The sequence below is a fragment of the Rhinopithecus roxellana genome, chromosome 19 (genome assembly GCF_007565055.1).
Source record: "Rhinopithecus roxellana isolate Shanxi Qingling chromosome 19, ASM756505v1, whole genome shotgun sequence".
Lineage (NCBI taxonomy): Eukaryota > Metazoa > Chordata > Mammalia > Primates > Cercopithecidae > Rhinopithecus > Rhinopithecus roxellana.
In genome coordinates, this window is record NC_044567.1 from 5,337,010 (window position 1) to 5,352,950 (window position 15,941).

General features: G+C 40.6%; 1 protein-coding gene across 7 annotated transcripts in view; it reads right to left on the reverse strand.

Moving 5' to 3' along the window:
* Positions 1-15,189, reverse strand: part of SKAP1 (src kinase associated phosphoprotein 1) — a 294,324-nt gene extending 279,135 nt beyond the window's left edge. For 3 of the 7 annotated variants that reach the window (XR_004054889.1, XR_004054888.1, XM_030922651.1), the window contains exon 1: positions 15,000-15,189. Coding sequence is in view for 5 of the 7 variants with exons in the window: in XM_030922651.1 (XP_030778511.1) it covers positions 15,000-15,045 (46 nt within the window). In the remaining 2 variants the exon portion in view is untranslated. The remainder of the gene's footprint in view (positions 1-14,999) is intronic. The other 4 variants (XM_010359237.2, XM_010359176.2, XM_010359289.2 and 1 more) reach the window with 2 other exon arrangements.
* Between the last annotated feature and the right edge of the window lie 752 nt (positions 15,190-15,941).

Below are 15,941 nucleotides of genomic sequence, written 5' to 3' on the forward strand. Positions count from 1 at the left end.
GGACAAGGGAAGACAGAGTATTTGCAACACTAGATGCATGATATGATTATCACACCCCAGCAAAAAACCGCTGTAGAATTTGAAGGCCAGCTGAAAAGATTCCAACTTGGCAGGATGCACCCAAGAGCACTAAGTTTTGTAGACTGGTGAAAGTTTCTTACATTCTCCCAAATTCTCTGATCTTGTACATTCACAAAGCTGCTCTTTTGTTTATTTAGAGGAGAATGACATCTTACGGGTCATATTTTTCAAACTACTAAAAGATTAAGGTTGCCTCCTGTTTTCTAAGTAATGCTCCTAGTACACTAAAAGCAAAAAGTATTTGTCTGGGTTCCCTAACAATTGCAAGGGTTTTTGTTGATATATGTTTCTAAAACTCAAAAGTTCACTTCAATCAACCTTTTATTTGGAGGCAGGATGAATGGCCAAATGCTGCTGAAAACAGCTCCACCAACCAAATACCAATCAAAGTGTTCCTAGAGGGGAAATTTTGTAGAAGTATTTGAACTACTAAAGCAGAACTCACATTTCCAAAAAGAAAAATGGCATAAATTTCCGCCTATTCTAGCATTACACTCAAGAAAATATTTGAGGTTTTTGTCTATGGGGAAAAGGGTTAGCACCACCCTTTGGCAAAAAAAAAAAAAAAAAAAAAAAAAAAAAAAAGTCTCAAGTACTGGCAAATACTCTTCAAATGTGAATGCTTGTTCTCACTGGGCATAATCACAGAAATGTCCATTCTCTCCCTTTGTTGGTGATTTTATTCTCATTTTACTTCATCAGCTCCCTGCATACTTCTGCCATCATCCCTCATCCCATCCGCTAACCCTTCTCCTCTTTTCATAGCCCTCTAAGCCTGTTGGTTGGCAGTCACACTCTCAACAGAAAGATAGAGTTGGAGATGGGAGTGCAGGAGAGGGAAAGAAGAGAGAGACACAAGAAGAAATTCTGTTCTCCCTTCCCTTTGGGTCCTTCCACTGGTTCTCACCTCCTCCCTAGGTAGGGCCCCATTCCTGCCCTCATTCTGTTCCCTTAGATGGTCTCTTCCCTAATCCTCAGAACCCCAACCTGGCTCCCATCAGCTCCTCACTCCTGCCCAGCCCTGCTCATTGGAGTCATTCCCCAGTCACAAGTACCACCATCAGAGATTGGAGTTAGTTGGAGAGGAGGGGGATGAAGAGTGCACTCCCCCAATTAACAAAGAGGAAACAAGTAGAAGAGGGAGATATTCAGCAGAGAAGGAGTTTTCAGAAGCCCAAGTTGGAAGGTGGGCCCCCATCAAAATATTGTCTATACTCCTCTTCTCTAGGTATAATACTTGAAAAGCAGTTTTTAAAAAATAGGTTGGCCTGCAAATCAGCCTAAAAACATGGTCCTTTTTCCCACAAAAACATTGCTTCTATAAGAAAATATCTAAGTGAACATTGGAAAATAATCTATGTATTGACTTTTTAAAAATTCTAGGAGCAGGATGCTATTTCAGCCTCATCTTCTCTTAAATTTTCAATGATACTTGCATTTTTTTCAGTTATAAGGAAAATGTTCCCTTTATCTTGCAGATGCTTCACTCTGAATATTCTGAAACAGTTAAAACCTAAAAGACCAGACATCACCCTCTGGGATGGAGATGGGACCCTGGGTGGAAAAGGGTAGAGGGATAGAAAAGGTTTGTTGGGTTTGTGGAGGAGAAGAGGAAAGGAGAACAAGGGAAGGAGGGACTCCCAGGGGCCCATCCAGGGCTCTCCTTGTACTGGTGGTGGTGGGCAGGGAGTAAAAATCTGTTTGTGTCATCCCCAGGACTTCCATGAGTGAACTACTAACAGTAAGACAATCTTTCCAAAAATAATGGGCTATGCCTAACCACCTTGTCATGTCTAGCCAACCATGCCTGCCACCCCAAAACAATCTCTACCTTGGAAACAGTAGAAAACCATATTTCATTGTAGGGTATCTGAGTATTCTATACATTTAATTAAATGTCACAAGTATCGCTTTAAGTTACATATTGCTATTTTATGGAAGAAAGCAACCTAGTCTGTAATCTCACTTGGATAAAGTCTCATTGACAGCTGCTGAAAGAAACAAAAATAATAATTCCCAATTCCTTGTCACAGGTACACTGAAGTTATCAGACCATTAGGATTTCTGCAGTCACTCTTAAATATATCACTAAAATCAAACCTCTAAGACTTCAGTGTTTAATTTTCCTGTCCTATTAATTGAAACCTTCATGGAAACCTTGCCTTGTCTATATTCACATCAATTACATAAAAGTACCATAGTGGGGAAAAATGACTTTCAATTTGTCTAGAACATGTTTTAAACTTACCTAAAACTTTTGACCTGAAAAACGTCATCATTAAGGCTTATACTTTTTACCTTTTGCCAAGAAGGAAAACATGTTGGCAGGCTAAAACCACACCTAATACCTACCAGCTTTGTTTTGGTTTGCAGGAAGTTGCTAGCATTACAATAGAAAAGTCGTTGGCATATTCTGGTTGTGGCTAGGTTCAACCTGCTAACAGTGTTTGCCCCATGACCTAAGAAATGTGTAGTGTTTATATTTTTAATTTTCCTTCTACTTCCTGTGGAGGAAAAATGAAAATATCTATATACTCACAACACAGAGAAAACAAAAACCAGAAACTAAAACAATGAGAGTACTTTAGATCAAGTTTTAACTAGCAGCCAGCCTAGAAATCCAGGATTAACACTTTTGCAATCTTTATTTGAGAGTCTAAGAATATATTCTATACAAACATCTTCATATGGCCGAGTGCAGTGGCTCACGCCTGTAATCCCAGCACTTTGGGAAGCCAAGGCAGGAGGATTACCTGAGGTCAGGAGTTCAAGACCAGCCTGGGCAACATGATGAAACCGTCTCTACTAAAAATACAAAAATTAGCCAGGAGTGGTGGTGTGTGCCTGTAATTCCAGCTACTCAGGAGGTCGAGGCACGAGAATCACTTGAACCCAGGAGGCAGAGGTTGCAGTGAGCCGAGATTGTGCCATTCCACTACAGCCTGGGTGACAAAGTGAGACTTTGTCTCAAAAAAAAAAAAAAGAAATGTCTGCATATGTACACTAAGATGCACAGATAAAGATGTTTTCTACAGCACTGTGGATATATAAAATATTTGGAAATAACCTTAAACATCCATCAATAGGACAATTGCTAAATAAACTGTTAAATACTGTGTAGCAGTTTAAATATATATACACATAGATAAATGGATAGATTGATTGGTAAAAATAAAATAAAATAAAATAAAATAAAATAAAATAAAATAAAATAAAATAAAATAAAAAACCCAGGGTGGGTGAAGTGGCTCACACCTGTAATCCCAGCATTTTGGGAGAGAAAGGATTGCTTGAGCTCAGGAGTTTAAGACCAGCCTGGGCAACACAGCAAGACTCTCGTCTCTACTAAAAATAAAAATAATTAGCTGGGCATGGTGGCATGTGCCTATCGTCCCAACTATTCATGAGGCTGAGGTGGGAGAATCACTTGAGCCTGGAAGATTAAGGCTGCAGTAAGCCGTAATTGTGCCACTGTGCTCCAGCCTGGACAACAGAGTGAGACCTTGTCTCTAAAAAAAACCAAAAAACAAACAACCACTCTGCTAAACATTCTATATACTTCTATGTTGTGCAAATATTCTACAATAAAAATATATCTATCAGTTATTTTCATAATTTAAAAAATACATGGACCATGACATCAACCAGAATGTCTAAAAATAAAAAGACTGCAATACCAAGTGTTGGTAAGGATATGGAGCAACAGGAACTCCCATATACTGCTGGTGGGAATGGAAAATGGGTATAATCACCTGAGAAAAGTATTTGGAGTTTAACATACAACTACCCTATGACCTAGTAATTCCACTCCTAGATATATTTATCCAAGATAAATGAGTGCTTATGTTCACAAGTTATACAAGAATGCTCATAGCAGCTGTATTCATGATAGTAAAAAACTGAAAACAACTCATTGTCTATCAGCATAAGAATGGATAAACAAATTGTGGAATATTCACACAATGGAATACTATTTAGCAAAAAGGAACAAACCAATACACACAATAACATGGATACATTTCAAAAATATTATGTGGACAACAGATACAAAAAAGTACATACTGATTGCATTATGATAGAAGTCAGAACAGTGATTAGCTCTGGGAGGGAATACTGACTGGAAAGGAAACTTTCTAGGGAGATGGAAGGTGGTGTGGGTGTATATTGATAAGGTATCTTCATCTGGAGAGTGGTCCCATAGGTGTATATATATGTTTAAGTCAACCAGTTTTAACACTTAAGTTAAGTGGTATATAAGTCATACCTGGCCGGGCGCGGTGGCTCAAGCCTGTAATCCCAGCACTTTGGGAGGCCGAGACGGGCGGATCACGAGGTCAGGAGATCGAGACCATCCTGGCTAATACGGTGAAACCCCGTCTCTACTAAAAAAATACAAAAAACTAGCCGGGCGCGGTGGCGGGCGCCTATAGTCCCAGCTACTCGGGAGGCTGAGGCAGGAGAATGGCGGGAACCCGGGAGGCGGAGCTTGCAGTGAGCTGAGATCTGGCCACTGCACTCCAGACTCCAGCCTGGGCGACAGAGCGAGACTCCGTCTCAAAAAAAAAAAAAAAAAAAAAAAAAAAAAAAAGTCATACCTAAAGTACTAAGAAAAAAGGGAGAAAAATGGAAGGAAGGGAGGGAGGAAGAGAGGAAGAAAAGAAGAGAGAGGGAGGGAGAGAGGGAGAAAGAAACATTAGGTTGTTGCAAAAGTAATTGCAGATTTTGCAATTTAAAAATAATGGCAAAAACCTCAATTTTTGCACCAACCTAATAGATGGGTGAATGGATAAAAGGGCTCATACAAAAAGTTAAAAGAATTTGGGGGGCTTTTTTTTTTTTTTTTTTCCAAAGCAGTGTCTTACTCTGCCACCCAGGCTGGAGTGCAGTGGTACTATCTTGGCTCAGTGCAACCTCCAACTCCCGGGTTCAAGCAATTCTCATGCGTCAGCCTCCAGAGTAGCTGTGATTACAGGCATGCGCCACCGCACCCAGCTAATTTTTATATTTTTAGTACAGATGAGGTTTCACCATGTTGGCCAGGCTGGTCTCGAACTCCTCACCTCGGGTGATCCACCCGCCTCAGCCTCCCAATGTGCTGGGATTGCAGGAGTGAGCCACCATGCCTGGCCAGAAAAGTTATTTTTAAAGAAGTGTAATTTAAGAAGGTTTATTAAAATGCAGTGAATAGATGTTTTCTGTAGCTACCTATGCACTCCAGCATATTTCTCATACTAGATTTATAATATATAGTACCTTAATTAATTCCAGCTACTACAATATTGGTTAAACCAAGTACAAATATGTGCCATTGGATATATTTTAGTAAAGCTTCTCTTATTTGAATAAAAACTTTATTTTCCCATAACATACTCATATTAGAATGTCAACAATGTTAGGAGGAGACCGTAAATGAGAATTTAAATAATTCACAAATGATTTTATTACAGCCAGCAGCCTTGAGGAAGACTTGCTATCTGGATGGTAAGACCACTCTATTCCTGAGCTCAGATCTGTCCTATCTTCCATGTAAATGCTGGATAGTAAAATTAAGCAGTGGAACTCAAAGACTCCAAACCTGAAAATCCATCTGTTATAATCACCTAACCTATAATGCAGCACTGACAATCTGGAAAAGCAAGCAATGAACTCGGAAACACAGGGGAAATAAATATGAATAAATGTAGCAGAAATTATAGGATTTCTGTAGGGTGTAATGGCTTATAACATGAAAAAATTAGATCTATGATAGTTATGTCAATATGTTAAGATTCTCAGATGGTGGTAAAACTTGATACCTTATTTTTCCTATATTTAAAATTATTAAAAACTGTTTAAGTATTATACTTATGAAATTAGGTAAAAATATTATCTTAATAACTGGTACTACAGTTCCTCTTAGGGAAAGAACTCTCATTGTTTGGGAAAATAACTTGTTTTGCTGTGTGTGGCTATTGGTGGGAACCTAAACAACTATACAGATAGTTAAACTGCCTTTTCATGTGGCAGGGAAAAAAAATATGTATTTTTTTACTTCAGATAGGATAACGAAAGAAAGTGACAATGAGAAGGCATAAGGCTGGGAACTAAATCAAGTGAAAGAATAGAGGATATACCCTGATAACTGGGGTGGCAGAAGGGTATTTAGGAATAGGAATGCCTAATGCTCAAATCATTTGCACGACTGCAATGTAAACCCCTCCTCCCGCTCCTGGCACCCCCTGATTCTCCAGTGATGTTTTCTATACTCATAGGGACTTCATGTGAATAGGCTTTTGTGGAAATTGAGAAGGAAAATACATCTAAGCCAGGGCTTCTCAACCTCAGCACTATTGACAATTTGGGCTGGATGATTCTTTACTGTGGAGGGACTGTCCTGTGTATTGTAGGAAATTTAGCAGCATCCTTTGCTCCTACCCACTAGATGCCAGGAGCACTCTCCCAAGCTGTGACAACCAAAATGTCTCCAAATGTTGCCAAAAGCCCCCAGGGTCAAAATCACCCCTCTTGGCAACCACTGGTTTGGGCCTACACAGACAGCATGCACAGCAGCAGGGGAGCCTGGAGGGAAAGCTGACCTTGACAATGCATATTCTTTGAGAATCACCCTGATCCTGAGGAGAGCTGTGAACTTCCATGGGGAGCAGCTCTTACCTAGTTCAAAAGAGCTAGGCAGCCCATCTAACACTAGACGATAATCAGAACGAAGTTTGAATATCTCTACCACATTTTTTTAAATTTTAGCAAACAAAAGGGAGGAGAATAGACCTTTTTTTAAAAAACTGGGAATTAATGCAAAAATACTAGTTTTAGACACACAAAATAGAATTTTTTTTTTTTTTGAGATGAATTTTGCTCTGTTACCCAGGCTGGAGTGCAATGGCACGAGGCGGGAGGCTCACTGCAACTTCTGCCTCCCAGGTTCAAGTGATTCTCCTGCCTCAGCCTCCTGAGTAGCTGGGATTACAGGCGCCTGCCACCATACCTGGATAATTTTTTGTATTTTTAGTAGATGTGAGGCTTCACCATGTTGGCCAGGCTGGTCTCAAACTCCTAATCTCAGGTGATCTACCCACCTTGGCCTCCCAAAGTGCTGGGATTACAGGTACAAGTCACCATGCCCAGCCACAAAACAGGGTGTTCTATAACAAGGTAAGGAACACATATCTTTCCTGATATGCTCGGTCATACACAAACAGACTAGGTAAAGCTTCAAGTGCCACCTCAGAGAATCCCTTTGTGACAAAACAAAATTTCAACTGAAACATCAGGGTAGAAAAATTATATGCCTGGCAATCTATAAGCATATAGAAAATTCAGAGAACAAAAGTAATGAAGCTAATTTTCTCTCTCCTTCCTCTATACAGTTTCTCATCAAAATGATCACTGGACTCTGAAGGAAAGAAATGGAGATTTTGAAAGAATCCCTAAAAGCTGGGCTGGACGTGGTGGCTCACACCTGTAATCCCAGCACTTTGGGAGGCTGAGGCAGGCAGATCACGAGGTTAAGAGATCAAAACCATCCTGGCCAACAAGGTGAAAACCCATCTCTACTGAAAATACAAAAATTAGCTGGGCTTGGTGGTGCGCACCTTTAGTCCAGCTACTTGAGAGGGTGAGGCAGGAGAATCGCTTGAACCCAGGAGGCAGAGGTTGCAGTGAGCCGAGATCGCATCACTGCACTCCAGCCTAGCGACAGAGTGAGACTCCATCTCAAAAAGAAAAAAAAAAAAAAGCCTCCCATAATGGAGAAAAAGGATAAAAACAGGGATGGGCCAATATAAGCAAAAGACCATGGGAGTTTTCCTGTGGAAAGGCAGCTGCCAAAACAAACAAACGAAAGAGGTCAACTGGACAGCTCAAGTGAAAAAAATTTAATTTTATTTATCAGACATTTATATGGTGTTTAGTACATACCAGATACTGCTCTAAACTCTTTTCAAATATTCATTCCTTTATTCTTCATATATAAATTCTGTATGATAGGTACCACTATTATCTCAATACTACAGATAGGTGCCATTATTATCTCAACGTTACAGATCAAGAAACTGAGGCCCATGGTCTATTTAGTGAGTAAATGGTAGTAAGAAAGTGGAAGAGTTAGAATTTGAATCTAGGCAAATTGCACACAGAGAAAATATACAGGACCTATGAGAAAACATTAATGTTCAAAAAGAAAAGATCACCTGAAGAACTAAAGAAAATGCCTACTTCTGAAGCAGATTTATTATTAAAGAACAAAAATGTTTAGAAAATTTCTAATTCTCAGCAACATCCAAAAAGTCATTAAATGTACAATCAGCACTTTATAGATGTAATGAAATGAGACAATGAATAATGAGGAAAGAATACATGGCAACTTTTTAAAAAATAAATAAATGTTGAATTTAAAACCATAATGAAAGCAATGACAGATGAGACAGTAGAAAAGATGAAACAGAGAGAGCATATCAGGAATCCAATATATGTATGCTATAAAGCCAAGTATGACAGAATAAAACAGATGGAGCAGAAGCATAATAGAAGAAAACTTTCCCAACTCAAAGGGAGACCTGAGTCCACAGATCAAGAGGGTTCACTACATACCAGGCAAAATTATTAAAAGGCCTTCCTGGCATGCTACTGAACAACAAAAAAAAAGTATTAAAAAGTCTGAGTAAGACCTTGATACTAACTAGTGACATTTTTGAGAGCAAAGAAAACTATTCTATATACCCCCAGCTGGGAGGAGTGGATTATAAATGAAATATACCAGGCTGGCATCAGACCTCTCCTTCACAAAACTGAAGGCCAAAAGATAATGGCACAACTTTTAGAGGCTGAGTTGGGGGGAGGTTGAAGAAAGGGGAAAAGTGCGACCCCAGAACTTCATGCCCACAGCTAAGTTTATATGAAATAAGGTAGACACATTCTCGGACATACAGAGGCTCAGCAAGCCTATCATCAAAGTACCCTTCCTGAGAAATTCACTCAGCACTATATTCTAGATCATCAATTACCAGGACTTTACACACTGTCCACTACAGTAGCTGCTGTGACTACTAAGCAGCTGAAATGTCACTAGCACAACTGAGGAACTAACTTTTTTTGTTGTATTTAATTTTAGTTAATAATTTAAATTGAAATAGCCACATGTGGCTAGTGGCTATTATGGTCAACAGGACAGTCTTAATATCTAAGAGATAAAATAGAGTTTGAGGATGAAAAATTCATGGTACCAAAAGTAAGAAATGAACAAGTTAAGCAGGAAAAACATTCTTGTTTGTTCGTTTTTTGAGACAGGATCTCACTACATTACCCAGGCTGGACTACAGTGGTGCAGTCTTATCTCACTGTAGCCTCAACCTTCTGGGCTCAAGTGATCCTCCCACCTCGGCCTCTCAAAGGGTTGGGATTATAGGCATGAGCCACCATGCCTGGCCCGATTTTTATTTTAAGACATTAGGGTAAAACTATTTGTGGAATAAAAATAGGATATATAACTTGAAGGAAAAAAAATCCACTTAATGATTGTCTTATTCCATTTGGGCTGCTATAACAAAATACTACAGACTAGGTAGCTTATAAACAACAGAAATGTATTTCTCACAGTGGGAAACTGGAAAGTCTAGATCACTGGCAGATTCAGTGTCTGCTGAGGGCCTGCTTTTTGGTTCATAGATAGCACCTTCTAACTGTGTCCTCACATAGTGGAAGGAGTAAGGCAGTTCTCTGGGACCTCTTTTATAAGGGCATTAATCACCTCCCAAAGCCTAATACCATCACATTTGTAGTTAGATTTCAACATAAAAATTTTGGCAAGTCACAAACATCCAGAGCACAGCAGTGATCTAAGAAAACCCTCAGGAAAGGCCAGGCACAGTGACTCATGCCTGTAATCCCAGCACTTTGGGAGGCCGAGGTGGGCAGATCATGAAGTCAATAGATCAAGACCATCCTGGCCAACATAGTGAAACCCGTCTCTACTAAAAATATAAAAATTAGCTGGTCATGGTGGTGTGCAGCTGTAGTTCCAGCTACTCGGGAGGCTGAGACAGGAGAATCACTTGAACCCGGGAGTTGGAGGTTGTAGTGAACCGAGATTGCGCCACTGAACTCCAGCCTGGGCAATAGAGTGCGACTCCATCTCAAAAAGAAAAGAAAACCCTCAGGAGACAATAACAAGTGAAAAATTGTAAGTAGAAAAAATCAGTATACAAACCTGTGCACAAATGTGTCCCAACTTTTAAAGTATATCCATATAATAAACACTGAGAAAAATACATGGAAATTTAACAATTATTGATTCTGAGTAACTGTATCCTATTGCGTGTTTTCTATATTTTCTATAATGAGCATTATTACTTCTGTAATCAGAAAATTTTAATATAAAAAAGGAATAGAACTATAGTCATATCTCGCTTTTCAGAATTCAACTGAGTGGTAGCCTCACCTATCTGGAAGACAATCCAGTTTCAAAAATTAAGCAAAAAGATTCTGAGCAGCCAAAATACATCTTACAAATCCCACATTTAAAGGTGTAGGTACTTTGTTCATCAAGAAAGCCCTTTGTAACTTCTTTTACATATATCTCAATTCCAACTAACGTGGTTATCTAATGTTCCAGAAGCACTGGGAATGTAGACATACAGACAAGGGTGCAAAGTGATAGGACCTGGCCTAACAGCAGGAAAAAAATAACGAAAATAAAAATATAAAGCAGACTCAGACACTTACAAAGCAGTTCAGGGGCAACTATGGCCAAACATCCTAAACAATACATTTCCATAAAGTATGTAATAGATATTCACTATAACAACTTTGAGTTAAAGAGTGCTCTAAAGAGGTTCATTTGAAGATAGCCGTAGACTGGCTGGCTAAAGAAGAAAAGTTCCTAATGCATTTGAGGAAAAACTTCATCACAAATGTTTATAATAAAAAGGTAAGAGTGCTTAAAGAGAATCTCCTCAGCTATCCAGAGCAACTCATTTCTGCGAGTTCCCCATAGTTGGAATTTTACTATACTGAAACAGATTTTATGGTTGGCTGCATTGACCAATACAGGTCTGGAGAACAATCTGGAAGGAAATGATTAATGACTGCTTCTTTACAAGGAAGTTTAAAAATAAATAACTATAGGTGTATCAGAATCAACATTAACGCAGCAATTGCTACAACATGCAGCCAGGTTGTTGATGTTATTTTAGCTTAAATTCATACTATGGGCAGGATTTAGTGCCATATAGGCAGTTGGGACCTATCAGCTACCAGGGTAATATCAGTAGCCCCCATTCCATCACACAGGACAAACTACAAACCAAAGAAATGTCTATTCCACCTCCTTCATACTCATCTCTTTTGCTTCTGACTTCAAAAGCGGGGCTAGAAAGACCAGGAAGAAGAGACTGATTATGTTTATATCTGTGGAGCAAAGATTATGCAAACTGCCAGCACTTCATTGTTTTTGTTTTCAGCGTGGTTATCACAAAACAAAAACAAAAAGATAACTTCTACATCTGAAGCTCTATTATTTGAAAACAGACCTGAATATTTCCTTCTCTTTCAATAAAGCAGAAAGCACCCTTCATTTTACTTATCTATGAAGTACTTATTTGTTGATAGGGTACTAGTTACTATTTCTATATGAGAGCTTGACAGAGTCTATCTGAAGAAGCTATTTCCTGAGTTACTCTAGAAGCCTCACACTGTTTTGATATTTGCCAGAAATCCAAGATAACATTTTTTGTTTTTAATTTCTCCACCTTCCATACCCCTCAGGGCTAAAAAGAGAAAAACATGACCACAAGCATAGTTAATGGTCCGTTAGCACTCTGACCTCTCTGAGTTTCTATTTGTCTTTTGTTCCTTTTTCTTTTAAATATCCTTACTACTTATTTTTTCCTATTTACAAAAGTAATACACGGTCATTGTCACAATTTAAACAACACATAGATGTATGAAATAAAAATTAATAACCTCCCCTTGTCCAAACTCTCACTCTTCTCCCAAGGAAGCCAATGTTACCAGTCTGGTATATATTCTTTTTCACTTCTTCCTAGGCTTACACAAACATTTATAGCATATGTGGCTTTTCTGGTTTTGTCTTTTGGTTTTCAAGCAAAAATAGGGATATTACATGTACTATCATGCATTTTGCCTTCTAGTCTTAAAAATATGCCATGGACACTTTCCAAGCCTATATATGGACCCACAGAATACCTTTTTAGGGGCTGTGAAGTATTCCGTAAGACAAATGTCCCACAATTCATTCAACCATCACCCTGAGTCTCCCAACTCATTAACATTTAGGATAGATCTTCATGCATATACTACTTCATGTCCTTTAACTTCAGTGACAGATTTTTAGAAGTGAGGTTTCTAGGTCAAATGAAACATTTCCAAATGTTTCCAATTTTATATTTAAACAAAATTAATTTTAGGCCTTGAGAATTTCTGTTCTCTTCTTCATTATGTAAAATTTTGTTATCAACCATTCACAATGCTTTACATATTTTATTCTTAAAAGCACACACATTATGTCAAGAAATGCCCCTGTCATTTATGCTTGTGTAGTTATAAATAAATAAATGCTTAAGTTATAGCTGTGATGTCCAGTGTTAAATCACTGTGCAAATGCTTATGCCTTGGTTTATGAAAGTAGTAATTCATTATGGAAATTCCACCCCCACAGCCATGCGGCAGCACTAGAGTTGCAGCCCTCACATCCTGTGACTTCCTCCCACAGAGTGACTATATAGAGATCAGGACCTCCATTTTTTCTAATTGTCAACAGTTACCCTTAAAAAGTGTGTGGTGGGGGAGACAAATAGCAACAAACAACAAATTGATGGCCATTGTGGGCTTCTAATATCGACAGATTATTTGTAACACAATGAATAACGCTCCCGGTCTACACCAGGGACTATGTTCCATAAGAAATAAAACTTGTAACCAATATGTTGCTATTATTATTACAGGAACCTTTCAAAAACATATTCTTCAAACATTTTTCATTAGAATCACTGGATGAATCACATTACATTTTTTTCTCTACTTCAGTTCAAGTTCTAATTGCAAACTTAAAAAAAAAAAAAGCCTTAAAGAAATACATTAACCAACAAAGCTCCTTATAATTTGGTTTCAGACTCCTCCATATATTTTAAAGACCTGAGCACCAACAGAGATTGTTAAGACACAGCAAGCTTGATACAGAAGTATGTGACATGCAATTAATCTCCATTCATACCCTGCTCTACTTGTCAGCAAACAAAGGTTCTGCTTTAGAAGGAGATCTGAAGACTTCAATTAAAAACAGTCAGCTAACAAGAAAATAATCTAAGCTAAAGGAAGGTAGGCAGGTGCAGAAATGAGTTGTTTACCAAAGTGTCAGTTTTGAACAATAAAGAACAGCACATCAAAAATGCTGAAGAAATGGATTTCATTGCAAGCCTCCGAAAATAAAAAGGAATTTTCTACCAAGGCTAGACACAAAACTGAAGTATAGTTTAACAAGCTTATAAAATAGGTTTCCTCTCATCAAATGACAGATACCAATAAAAAGAACCACTTTATATCTTTCAATGCAAGGGCAGGGTTAAACTTTTCGCCACAGTTCCTTCTCTCCTAGAAACCAAAGACAATTACAGCCTTCCTTCACAAGCCTAATATTAAACCAACAACAGAGGGAAAGGCTGGATTGCTTCTTCTTAGACACTTAGATAATGCTCTTTTACCCTGCAAATAGTTTTCTACCCCCCAAATTTAGATTTATTCTGATCATAAGTAAAATGGATTTTGGAAACCTCACCTCAAAAGAAATATCTAGTTGACAGGTTTTACATAGAAGCAATCCAGAATGGAAACAGTGCTACTAACAGAGACCAAAAGGACTTGCCAAATATTTGATTAGGAGGCATTTATACCGAGATAACAAGGTAATGGAGATATAAAACCAATTAAAACTGAAAAAAAAGAAAATACTGCTTGCCAAAAGTGTGACCTGCCCAAAGCAGGCCATCTGTTAAATATGTGTCAAATATGTCAACTTAGATGCCAAAAGGCTTAATTCTGAATAGTTTTCTCCTGGAACCCTTATGCAACTGCAGATTCCAGGCCTCTGTCCTCTCTGGAAGGTTAGTTACAGGAAAGCAAGTAAAAGTGACTTTCACCATGAAACCCAGCAGATGAAACTGCCCATTAGCAACGTCTCTTTGAGACATCTCTTTGGAGTGTCGGCAGTGTGTGCCGAGTGTTGGTGGGGATGGCCGGAACTCTTTAAACCATCGCTTAGACACTGTAGTCGGAAGGTGAACACACCACAATGGGGGCACTTCTAGAAAAGGAGGAAATCCCATACTGAGAATGAGCCTGCCTTGGGGTGGGTGAGACCCCCTAGACGTCTGCAGGGTGATAAAGGGAGGGCTGGGGTTTTCACACTGACAAAAACTCACGTCAACCACCTGGCCTTGGCCCATGGGGATCCCATGAGCCCCTCGCAGCCCCCTGGAGAGCCTCGCGGACCTCTAAGCAGGAAGGTTTGGGGTCTTCTGTGAGAGGTGAGGAAGTCGTGTCTGGGGAAGGAGGGGGACGGGAAACCCTACAGATGTAGGGCAGTTCTTCGGAGAAAGGGACAGGTCGAAGACCAGGCAAGGTGGCATGGGAGACCAAGAACCTGGCCTGAGGACTGTAGAAGCCGGGGAGGTGAAGCGGAGGCCTGGAGGTGCCTCAAGGAAAAAGAAGATGTGGGACTCCAGGGAGTGAAAGGGGCCCTGAGGTGAGAGGATGGAAAGATGGCTCTGAGGAGCTGAGGGCTCTAGAAGCCTTAAGGTTCTAGAAGGAGGTGAGTGACGAAGCTGAAAAGAAAGCCTGGCCGTGGGAGGCCTGGAGTCGCCTTTCTGCCTTCGGCTCAGCACTTAAGGGGGCCTGCGCCAGGGCGTTACCTTCCAGGAGCCAACGGATCTCCTCAGGGAGAGCGGCGGCCTGCATTTGGCTGGGCGGGAGAGACGCCGGTGTGCGAGGTGGGAGGGGGCGCGGGCCCTGGTCGCGAGGCGGACCAGGCTGGAAGGCAACCCGGCTGCGCCGCGAGGCACCTGTACCTCATCCGCGGTCGCCGCCCGCCCAGCCCGGCCGCGGGGCGGGGCCGTGGGTCCCGGGGCGCGTCAGGAAGTGGCGCGGGCGACGGGCGGGGACCCGGGAAGGGGCGCGGGGCGTGGGCGCACGTGGCGCTCACGCCCGGGCCCCGCGGTAGAAGGATTGGGGGTGCCAGAAGCACTGCACCATGCGAGGCCAAAGGTGCGCCCCTCCAGCACCCACCAAAACAGAAGACTTCAAAAGGCTCAAAGGACCCACGGCTTTGGGGACTCTATCCTAAGCACCGAACAGATGAACTCACGGTGGCAGATTTGAAAGACCACGGGGTGCCTGAAGTAGGGTGCGGGGAGGCAGAATCCAATTCCCGTCCAGCATAGCACCCCTCAATTGCCTGTCCAGTTCACATCTCCATCCCCAGAAAAGAGGGCAAAACTTCGCTCTTAGGGAAGCCACAACGTTGAAAGGAAATGATTAATTCCCAATAAGCAATATAAGGACACCAACATTTGGGAGAATCGCGGCAGGGTGGCAGCAAGGAACACAGGAAACCGAACTGTGCTGTTCTCCCTCAGGCTGGAAAGGCCCTGAGGAAAGTAAGGGGTAACTCAGGGAGAAAGCTGAGGGAGAGGAGAACAGAGCCCTTTCCCTCCAAGAGCTGCGGAAGGGAGGAAAGTGAAGGACAAAATCACACGGTCTCATTCAAGGGACAGTTGATGTCAGTCTCCTGGTTGTAACATGGTACTGTAATATTACCAGATGTTACCCTTGGGGGAAACTGGGTAAAGGTAGAC